The sequence below is a fragment of the Myotis daubentonii genome, chromosome 1 (genome assembly GCF_963259705.1).
Source record: "Myotis daubentonii chromosome 1, mMyoDau2.1, whole genome shotgun sequence".
Lineage (NCBI taxonomy): Eukaryota > Metazoa > Chordata > Mammalia > Chiroptera > Vespertilionidae > Myotis > Myotis daubentonii.
Genome location: NC_081840.1, coordinates 141,512,229 through 141,524,339, shown reverse-complemented (window position 1 = coordinate 141,524,339; position 12,111 = coordinate 141,512,229). Strand labels below are relative to the sequence as shown.

At 41.0% G+C, this 12,111-nt stretch overlaps 1 protein-coding gene across 1 annotated transcript in view; it reads right to left on the bottom strand.

Annotated features, from left to right (window-relative positions):
* The window catches only part of LOC132235830 (ankyrin repeat domain-containing protein 36C-like), a 165,488-nt gene that overhangs the window by 124,946 nt on the left and 28,431 nt on the right, over positions 1-12,111 (bottom strand). The window contains exons 7-8 of the mRNA XM_059698882.1: positions 3,562-3,615; positions 2,731-2,784 (exon numbers count right to left, since the gene is read on the bottom strand). Of these exons, the coding sequence (XP_059554865.1) occupies positions 2,731-2,784; positions 3,562-3,615 (108 nt within the window). The remainder of the gene's footprint in view (positions 1-2,730; positions 2,785-3,561; positions 3,616-12,111) is intronic.

The following is a 12,111-nucleotide window of genomic DNA, read 5'->3' as shown; positions in this document are numbered from 1 at the left end:
AGTGTGGCTCTTCCACAAAATACCGACTTCTGTGCAGGGGCCACGAAGTTTCATTCGCACTGTAGGTGCACGCCCGCAGGTGTTATTTTCTGAAAGAGCCACACTCAAGGGGCCAAACAGCCGCATGTAGCTCATGAGCCGCAGTTTGTCGAACACTGGTATAGGGTATAGCTCACAGAAGGGCACTCTAGAAATATTAGTTTCTTTTCTCTGCATTTTCTTAGCAAGCATATAATTTTATAAAATCCTACCTGCTTAAAGAGTCTTTTTCAGGGACATCCATCACTATTTCAAAAGAAAGTAAAATACATTTTAAATCAATAACAATACGGGGCTTTCAAAGTAGTGAGTTAATGCATTGTTAGAAAGTGTAACTTTGGGAGCAGGCCTGAAAACTGTACTAGAGTGAATATTATTGGTAGGCCATTAACGCATTAAGAACATTTACTTTCTCTTTTTAAACATATAAAGCTAAAAAATATGAAAACTGGGATCTATCAAAATTTGATACTTACCTGTGAACTGCTATGTACAAGGAAAAACAATGCTAACCAAACCCCATCGGAATGACAAAAAGTTTTATTGTTAGTGGAAACAGAATTATACTAACTCTGTCCAACTTAAGTAGCATGAGCTTTCTGGCTTCTTCCACTAAGAGCAGTTAGAGGAAAGTATACTTTCTTTGCCATAACACAATACAAATTCCCAGCGCTTAGGTGCAGACTAGCTAGTCTAGGATGAAACACCCATACCATAAGGAAACTTTGACACTAGGCACTACACTTTGCAGCATAGTAAAATAGAGGAAACAAATTCTTTCTGGCTTCATTTCCAATTGGAAGATAAGTAGGAAAGACTTTGTGATTCCAGTTGTATAAAGTGGAACTACTTGAGGCTGTCTCCTTCAGTTGGAAGAGTCTCTCTGAACACCCCTCATAGAGCATGGTGGTCCAATAGTTGGTGCTCTGCAATAGTGTGTGAGTTCATCTTTCTTAACCTTCCCATTAGGTCAACATGCCTATAGAAATCATTCTCTTTCAGCTTGTATGGTATATGTCATCAGATCCTATGCTAATGAAAAACAACAACAAACAACTAAGCCCCTCAAACATCTTAGATTACTACATCCAATTACCTTGGAATTCATTTTTTAAATATTCAAACAGATACCCACTGTGTGATTCCAACTATACAATGTTCAGAAAAAGGCAAATCTAGGGAGACGTAAAAGAGATCAGAAGTTTCCAGGGCTTAGGGAGAAATGAGGCATGAATAAGCAGAGCACAGAAGATTTTTAGGGCCGTGAAGCGATACTGTATGATATGATTCTATATTCTAATGGTGGGTATGTGCTTTCATGCATTTGTCACAATCCATAGCATGTACAACACACAGAGTGAACCTTACTATTTAAACTAAGGACGTTGGTTGATAATGATGAGTCAGTGCACGTCCATCCATTGTAATAAATATACTTCACTGTTACTGGAGGTCAAAAATGAGCAAGGCACCATGCCTGTGTGGCTCAGTGGTTGAGCAGTGACCTAGGAACCAGGAGGTTAAGGTTTGATTCCCAGTAGTGTCACATGCCTGGGTTGTAGGCTCGATACCCAGTGTGGGGTGTGCAGGAGGCAGCCTATCAATAATTCTATCTCATAATTGATGTTTCTATCTATGTCTCTTTATCCCTTTCTCTCTGAAATCAATAAAAAATTAATTCATTAATAAAAATTAGTGAGGCTGTGTATATTTGCATTTGTGGTATATGGGCACTCTCTATACTTTCCACCCAATTATACTGTGCACCTAAAACTGCTCTAAAAAATATGGTTTATAAATTTTTGTTTAAAATAATGTATTCCCTGCATCTGCTATTAACATATGGTATATCAACATATTACTGCAATTTTCAAGATACAGTAACCTTAAAATTAAGATAAAAACCCCAGTATCAGAATATTTCCCTGGTAATATATGTACAAATACCTGAGAAATACATAACAAGAGTCACAAATGTAACCAGCATTACAAGCAATTATGGATGATGTGACTGAAACCAGTACCATGTTATGTTAAATATTACATGCTCTTGAAATAAATTCTTAGATCAAGGCTAAAAGGTCAGTCAGTTTTGCAGTGCAAAAATATTTTATGCAGCAGGCCTCTGATTGCTATCCTTAGAAAGTCCTGATTAAATGGCTGCCATTCAGTTGGTGTCTGAAAACCTGAATCTGGGGAGGGTTTCCCCTTTCCCTAACTGAGAAGAGGGGCTCCCTGAGCCTAAACACTTTGGACAACCAATGGGGTTCATGCTGAACACCTGCTTTCTTTCTGGGAATCTAGAATTTGGGTACATGCTATGGGGAAGATGTCTATGGGACTAGCCTGCCATAAAAACCTCTCATTGAGACTAACAAGATTGGAAGATAACATATTTCACATGTGTTGTCATAATTATACACTGACTAACCAAGCACTCCACGTAACCTCACAGGGAGAGGACTCTTGGAAGCTTGTGTTTGGTGTCCTCCACCCTTTGTCACACACACACATCTTCTCTTTACTGATTTTACTTTAGTCTTTCACTATAATAAATCTCAGGTATGAGCACAACTATATGGTGAGTCCTATAAATTTTCTAGTGAATAAACAAACGCAGGGATGGATTTAGGAGCCTCTAACAAAATTGCATTATGTGAAAACATTATTTGAATTGATTTCAAAAAGTACCTGTCATTGATTTGGTTTTGGTCCATGCTTCTTGAGTTTTCGGTAGATCTGTAACTATTGGTATAAAGACATGAAAGGGATAAATCAAACACTGATGTTAGAAAATAATATGAAATAAGCAACATTTCTATTTAGTAACAATAGAAATTATAGAATTCTAATGATTAACAACATGTTCTATAGTATCAAAGTTTCTATAAAGGAAATGAAGACATCACACTGACAATTTTCTCCAACTAAACAAGGTTTAATTCCTTTGTACAACAGTTGTGACACAACCGAGTAACTGGAATAACTGCAGAAGAACAGTAGTTATCATATACTAGAGACCCGATGCATGAAATTCGTGCAAGAGTAGGCCTTCGCAGCCCCGGCTGTCTCATGGCCCAGGCTGCCTTGGGGCCATGCCCCCCACCCACATCTGCCACCCACACACACCCCAAGTTCCCAGGATCCCCAGAGCCCGCTGATTGATCACCCCACAGATAGTAGCTTGGGCCTCCCTCTTTGGGATGATTGCGGAGTCCTCTGATTGATCGCCTCTCTGACTGGGTGCCTGGGCCTCCTTCCCAGGAGCAATTGTGGGGTGACAGCGGGCCCTCTGGCCAATTGCATTGCACCCACCTTGGTTGGCCTGGCGCCAGTGTGTGCCATAGCGAGGTCATCCTATTCTGTATGTCCGATCTAAATGCCAGTGCACTACCTGGAAACCTATCAATCACTTTAGATTTCACTCTTCCTAGGGATGACAGAAATCTAGGGATGGATTTAGGAACCTCTAACAAAATTGCATTATGTGAAAACATTATTTGAATTCATTTCAAAACGTACCTGTCATTGATTTGGTTTTGGTCCATGCTTCTTGAGTTTTCGGTAGATCTGTAACTATTGGAATAAAGACATGAAAGGGATAAATCAAACATTGATGTTAGAAAATAATGTGAAATAAGCAACATTCCTATTTAGTCACAATAGAAAATACAGAATTCTAATGATTAACAACATGTTCTATAGTATCAAAGTTTCTATAAAGGAAATGCTCTTTACATGTAATCATCACCACAATCATATGAACTAGACCTCTCTACTTTCTCTGCTTTATTTGGCTACTGTCAATGGCACTAGTCAAACATGAGCCCCTAAAAGATGCCTCTCTCAGAGTGTGGGGGAATACCAACAAATATTGTTCCTTCTTAAATGAATAAGATTTGTTTAAGCAAAAGAAATGAGAAAGAGATAAGCCTAGAAAAAAACAACATTTCAAATGGAATAAATTTAGCTTCCTATCTCATTTGACCATGGAAGCATAAATCTTTCAAATTGGACTGATGCTCATCCAAGGAGGCAAAATGTTCTTTTGTCTTCCAGGCCCTTTATGAGATTTCTGTCCATCTATTCTCTACAGGATGGGTCAGCAAACTAGGGCCCACAGACCAATACAAGTTGCCAGCTGGTTTTGCAAATACTTTCACTGGAATACATCCGTGCCTATTAACTTACAGATTCTCTAGGACTGCTCTCACACTACAATCGCAGACTTGAGTAGATATGACAGGCCACATGGACAAAATCAGGCCCTTTGCAGAGAAAAGTTGGTGATCCCTGCTTCACACCACAATCAGAGGGCCCTTATCAAATCTAATCTTGTTCCTCTTCTGCTCAAAACTCCAATGAATCCCTGCAGTAAGTATATCTGGCTTTTGACCTTAGTCTTCATTCTTGCTGGAGAACCACAATTCTATTTGTACATTCACTGTCCTGATACACAAAGAAGTAGGTATCTTCTTTGTGTATCACTTCCAAAAGGAGAAATGATTATAATAAGCTCATCAGAGTCACTAGTTTACCTCTAATTGGTTTAGGCATGAGCATGCGATTAACCCAAGCCTCTAAAAAGCTAGGGAAGTCACCTGCAAGCCTCTCAGTTTCTTCCTCATTAAAACAAAGACATAGGCCCAGCCAGTGTGGTTCAGTAGATGGAGTCCATTACCCCATGCACCAAGAGGTCGCTGGCGATATTCCAGGGCTTGGCAGATGCCGGGGTGGCAGATTTGATCCCCAGGAGGGGGTGTGCAGGAGGCAGCTCATGGATGTTATGGCTCTCTCTCATTGATGTTTCAGTCTCTCTCTCTCCCTTTTCTTTCCTCTCCCTCTAATGTCAATAAAAACATTTCTTTTAAAAATTAAGGAAAAAAATAGCTCAACATCACTAATCTGGGAAATGCAAATGAAATTCATAAGGAAGTACCTCCTTACTCCTCTCAGAATGGCTGTCATCAAAATATCCTATCTAATAAAAGAGAAACATGGTAATTGGTGTACGACCGCTACCCTTCCCATTGCCTAATCAGGGTGATATGCAAATTAACTGCCAGCCAGATGGCGGCCGGCAGCCAGGCAGCTTGAAACTAACATGAGGCTTGCTTGCTTCAGTGACGGAGGACTCCAACGTTCCCCACCTGCCGCTGCCGGCCTCTGAGCCATCAGGATCGCAACATTGTAAGCAAAGGCCAGAATGCGCCGGGCTTCAGCCAGCAGGATCGCAACATTGTAAGCAAAGGCCAGAAACCTACTTTCAGCAGTGGAGGCCTAAGAGCTGGAGCCAAGCCTCAAAGCTAAAGCTGGCCCAGAATAGAAAAAGAAAAAAGAAAAAAAGGAGCGGTTGGGAGCTTCAGTCACCCCCAGCCTGAAAACAGCCCTCAGCCACTCAGCCAGAATGGCCAGGCACCCCAGTGGGGACCTCCACCCTGAAGGGTGTGCGACCAGCTGCAAACAGCCATCATCCCCTCACCCAGGCTGGCCAGGCACCCCAGTGGGGACCCCCACCCCGAAGGATGTGTGACCAGCTGCAAACAACCATCATCCCCTCACCCAGGCTGGCCAGGCACCCCAGTGGGGACCCCCACCCTGATCCAAGACACACTTCAGGGCAAACCAGCCGGCACCCACCCGAGCACCAGGCCTCTACCCTATAGAGTAAAAGGGTAATATGCGTCTCAGCACCGGGATCAGCGGAGTCGCGAGGCCTCCCGGCACCAGGATCAGCATCACAGGGGCAGCGCCCAAACCCCCTGATCGCCCTGTGGCTCTGTGTGTGACAGGGGGCGGGGCCACAACCTCCCTATCCACCCTGCCCTGTTAGTGACAGGGGAAGGCGCCCCAACCATCTGATCAGCCCAGCTCTGTGCCTGATAAGGGGGACCTCCCCAACCCCCTGATCGCCCTGAGGCTCTGTGTGTGACAGGGTGCGGCGCCCAACACCCCCCTCCCCCTCACGGGCCCTGCTCTGTGTGTGACGGGGTAGAGCCATAACCTCCCCATTGACCCTGCCCTGAGTGTGAGAGTGGCGGCGCCCCAACCCCCTGATCGACCCTGCTCTGTGGGTGATAGAGGGCGGTGCCCCAACCCCCAGATGGGCCCTGCTGTGTGCGTGACAGGGGGCAGCGCCCCAACCCCCTGATTGGACCTTCTCTGTGCATGACAGGGGGTGGTGCCACAACCTCCCCTTCGACCCTGCTCTGTGCATGACAAGGGGTGGCGCCCCAACTCCCCAGTAGGCCCTGCTCTGAGCTCGACCAGGGGCTGCACCTAGGGATTGGGCCTGCCCTCTGCCACACGGGAGCAGACGTAAGCCAGCAGGTCCTTATTTCCCGAGGCGTCCCAGAATGCGAGAGGGCACAGGCCGATCTGAGGGACCCTCCTCCCGCCCGAATGCACAAAATTTGTGCACCAGGCCTCTAGTGCGTAAATAAGAGTTGGTGAGGATATGGAGAAAAGAGAAAGCCTGGTGCAATGTTCCTGTGATTGTAAATTGGTACTTCACTGTGGAAAGCAGCATGGACATTCCTCAAAACAATAAAAATAGAACTGCCATTCTGCTGCTGGGATTTTATCCAACAGAAACATGAACATGAATTTACAAAGTTATTTGCACCCCAATGTTCACTACAGCATTTATTTACAATAGCCAAGATATGGAAGCAACATAGGTGTCCTTCAATAGATAAGTCAATAAAAAGATGTGGAATTTATAAACACACACTCACACTCATTATGCATATGCATAATGAAAAACTCCTCAGACATAAACAACACTGAATTCTTGCAATTATGGAAACATGGATGGACCAGGAGGATCTCATGCTAAGTGAAATAAGACAAAGAAAACCAATAACATAGGGTCACACGTACAGGTGGAATCTAAGACAACAAAACAGATACAGACCCCATGGCTACAGAGAACAAACTGGTGGTTGCTAGAGCACAGTAAGCAGAGGTGATGGGTGAAAAAAAGAAATATGAAATGAAAAATTCCAGTTATAAATTACATAAGCCAGAGGGATGTAGTGTTCTGTGCAGCACAGGAAATGTGTCAATATCACAATAACTTTGCTCGGTGAAAGAGGGTTACTAGACATATCATTGTGAAACAAGGATAATTATAAAATCCTAATGCGACCTGGCACCCAGTTAGCACTAAATAAAGTATAGCAAACCATGGAAATTAAAATGAACTTAACATGCTCTTGAAGAGCGATGACTGTTTTTAAAATGTTTCAATTCTGCAACATCAGAATAACACTTAGTACCTGAAAGCCACCTGAAAGTTAAATGGCAGATCATTCAGCTGAAAAACGAGTAACTGAATTTTGACATTTTGTTTGAAAACTCTGTTTAGAAAAACAGAGTAATAAACCAGGGACACCTCTCCCACATTATGAGCACCTTCAAGATCAAATGCTATTTTATTTATTTTGTATGACTTGCAAAGCCAACCTACACAAACCCACTGATGAAGGTCTACTAAGTCCAAGGTGTCCTCAGACAGTTCAGATTGGACAAAGAACTAGGTGCCACATCTGGCATTTTTGTTATTCAGAAACATTTTTGTACATTTATTATAATTTGTTGAGTCCCAGGATGGGTATTTGAATATTTATTATCATTTTCTTCTGATTATTGGCAAAGGAGAATTTCTTGTTCTAAAGAAATTCCAGTTTCCTGATAATTACCAAATTAATAAAGTCAACATATCATTCTGTTTTGACTTCTGAGAAATAAAATTGACAATAGTGAGACCTTGTTGGTATAATATGAAGAATACCCTGTGCTTCTCAACAAGCATTGCCTTTCTCAGTTCTGAACTATGGGCAGATGTCTTTATAAAACAATGTTGTCAGGATTCTTATGCACTGGCTAAGTGTGCTAGCTCTTATTGTTTGCCATCTGTTTGTGATACCAGGAAAGTGTAGTTGAGTTCCTAGTTATAGTCACTTTTTTGGTGAGACAAATCATTACGCAATAACAAATATTCATTTACTAAATATAATCCATTCACAGTTAAAACTAAACAAAAGATTCATTTTTAGAACAAATCAAGTTTGGTACAATGTGACACATAGAGGAAACTTTCACCATCCTAACTTAACATCTTTTTTCATCTTAACATAAAGATATAGTGTGGGACTTTAAGGGTCAGAACTAAATAAATGAACTTCTTTTCAAACGATATTGTCCCAGACTTCAAATTACCTACAATTAACTTTGTTAATAATACCAGACTACTATTCTATAAAGAAGGAGTTTAAGCCATAACCAGTTTGGCTCAGTGGATAGAACGTTGGCCTGTGGACTCAAGGCTCCCAAGTTCGATTCCAGTCAAGAGCATGTACTGTGGTTGCAGGCACATCCCCAGTGGGGGGTGTGCAGGAGGCAGCTGATCCATGTTTCTCTCTCATTGATGTTTCTGACTCTCTGTTCCTCTCCCTTCCTCTCTCTAAAAAATCAATAAAATACATGTTTTTCTTAAAAAAAAAAAAAAGGAGTTTAAGAAAAACTATACATGTTTTTCTTCCACATTGTTGGTATTTTTTCCCTCTCTTTCATTATCAAAACTTCCTTATTCTTACTTCATCTATGGTAGCAACACCAAGACGAATTCACTATCAGAAGTCTTACCAGGAGTATGACTTTCAGGTTTTTCGGGTCCCTTTTTTTCTTTATTTTTAGAGGTTATTTTTTGCTGGCTGTGTACCAAAAAAACAAAAAAATGGTGATAAGTAATCTTACTTTCTTAATATTAAAATATTTTCAAAATATAGTAAGTTATTAGAATATTTCAGATAATATAAGAACTAAAACTAAAATTTTCATTGTACTACACACTTTAAATTTGTAAGTTCTACAACTTTTTTATGAAGTATGTATTTTCTAAAAAAAAATAAGGTATAATAGTCATGATATGAGGGCAGTATAGTTCAGTGAATTAATTAGAATTAGCTAGACATAATCACAAATGTCTTACACTCACACCTCCTAGTTCTATAACCCACAGCTATTTTATCTCATTCACTTTTCTTTGGCTCAAGGTCCTCCTCTACAAAATAAGAATCTTATTACTTTATTTCAGAAGGTTGTAAGGAGGATGAAATGAGATAATACAGCAAAAGATATGGTCAGAAGAACAGTAAAGCAAAGAAAAAATCTCTAGTTATAAACATTATTTGTTGAAACTATTTTTGACTCCCAAATATTTCCCAATGTGAACTTTTCATAGATTCTAACATTCAAATGTTACAGATTTCAGAAAATGTTATTAATTCTGGTTATTACCTCTACTCAACTTGTGGTCTGTATTTTAGGGCATCTCAGCTATTATGTAACTGGCAACTGAATTTATGTACAAATATATTACCTCATGAAGTCAGATAACACCATGCTACCTTCTTTTGGTAGCAAATCATACAAACCACAGAAAACAAATAGAAGTCAAGACCTGGCCTGGACTAAGACTATGCCTTCTCTACTACTCAAACTGTGCACCAGCACATCTTTATGAGAACGATGCTTAATCTCCCTGAGCACCCCAACTGGCTTGGAAGATACAATCCTACTGGTCACATACCCATGCTGATGAGTCGGGGATGGGCCCTTAGCAATTATAATTACCAATAACCTACTTTTGATTCAGAGCTTTCTGTTGACTGGTTCCATGTGAGGCATAATTTTAAATATTTTGAGCCCTGAGGTAAATTCAGATCACTCAGGGAAGTTTCATTATTATGGCAAAAAGATCACTTGAGGGGCCAACCTCAATTATGGACCCTCAGGAAATCTGGTGCTTACTACTCTGAGAAGGTGATATGGGGCCTTCCACTACCTAAACAAAGATGCTCCACAGGATGTAAAGTGACCTTGGGGTATAGACATGGTAACAAGGAGAAAGAACTTCTGATCTTTTCCTGTGCCATTATTTGAATCTCTGTGGCAGCTTAGTATTCCTATAAGTAACACCTGCTGGCAGAAAAACAAAACAAAAACCCATGACATTCAAAGGATAATTCAGCCCCAAAAGTCTGGTCTAAGAAGTGAGCTCCATATAAGCTTTCCCTCGTGGGAGGGGTGCTGTGGGTGGCTAGAGCTAGGAGGCTCAGCAGCCAGAATAGGGTGCTGGTAATTGGCATAGTGGCTAAGCATACAGAGTACATGTATGTAAACCAAAGGAAAGGTGTGACCCTCAATCCAAGTGTGAGTCAACATGAAGACTGAAGAGTCTGGATCAGCAAGTCCAGCCTGGGAGCAAAGATCAATCATGATTATATGATGGGTTTCAATAGCAACTCAACAGGAATAGAATATATGGAAACAACATAAAAGTTAAAATGTCCTTTTTTACATCTACATCTGACTTGTGAGAGAAGATTGTCTTCCTGGACTTAGGGAATCCTTTATATGCCTGAAATATTCAAATGGGGGTGGGGGGGAGATGGGGAGATATAGGAGATAGTCCCCAGAAACTACAGATTTTTCTGCTACAGTCAACACTTCACGACCACAAATAACTAGTTAGAAAAATCACAGCTGAAATTTGTAGCCCCATGCATAGTAGTCCTACGTGAAATGAAATAGGTGAAAATCTTAAAAGTTCTGAGATAAAGAATTTGACCCAGTGCTTCTTCTAACTAGCTGAGCCTTTGTTGGTTTTCTGGCTGATGACCTAGACCAGTGGTCGGCCAACTGCGGCTCGCGAGCCACTTGCGGCTGTTTGGCCCCTTGAGTGTGGCTCTTCCACAAAATACCGACTTCTGTGCAGGGGCCACGAAGTTTCATTCGCACTGTGGGTGCACGCCCGCAGGTGTTATTTTCTGAAAGAGCCACACTCAAGGGGCCAAACAGCCGCATGTAGCTCATGAGCCGCAGTTTGTCGAACACTGGTATAGGGTATAGCCCACAGAAGGGCACTCTAGAAATATTAGATTCTTTTTTCTGCATTTTCTAAGCAAGCATATAATTTTATAAAATCCTACCTGCTTAAAGAGTCTTTTTCAGGGACATCCATCACTATTTCAAAAGAAAGTAAAATACATTTTAAATCAATAAGAATACAGGGCTTTCAAAGTACTGAGTTAATGCATTGTTAGAAAGTGTAACTTTGGGACCACACCTGAAAACTGTACTAGAGTGATTATTATTGGTAGGCCATTAACGCATTAAGAACATTTACTTTCTCTTTTTAAACATAGAAAGCTAAAAAAAAAAAAATGAAAAAGGGGATCTATCAAAATTTGATACTTACCTGTGAACTGCTATGTACAAGGAAAGGTAATGCTAACCAAACCCCATCGGACTGACAAAAAGTTTTATTGTTAGTGGAAACAGAATTATAGACTAACCGTGTTAAACTTAAGTAGCATGAGCTTTCTGGCTTCTTCCACTAAGAGCAGTTAGAGGAAAGTATACTTTCTTTGCCATAACACAATACAAATCCTCCATCTCTTAGGTGCAGACTACCTAGTCTAGGATGAAACACCCATACCATAAGGAAACTTTGACACTATGCACTACACTTTGCACCATAGTAAAATAGAGGAAACAAATTCTTTCTGGCTTCATTTCCAATGGGAAGATAAGTAGGAAAGACTTTGTGATTCCAGTTGTATAAAGTGGAACTACTTGAGGCTTTCTCCTTCAGTTGGAAGAGTCTCTCTGAACACCCCTCATAGAGCAGGGTGGTCCAATAGTTGGTGCTCTGCAATAGTGTGTGAGGTCATCTTTCTTAACCTTCCCATTAGGTGGAACATGCCTATAGAAATCATTCTCTTTCACCTTGTAGGGTATATGTCATCAGATCCTATGCTAATGAAAAACAACAACAAACAACTAAGCCCCTCAAACATCTTCGATTACTACATCCAATTACTTTGGAATTCATTTTTTAAATATTCAAACAGATACCCACTGTGTGATTCCAACTATACAATGTTCATGGAAAAGGCAAATCTAGGGAGATGTAAAAGAGATCAGAAGTTTCCAGGGCTTAGGGAGAAATGAGGCATGAATAAGCAGAGCACGGAAGATTTTTTGGGCAGTGAAGCGATACTG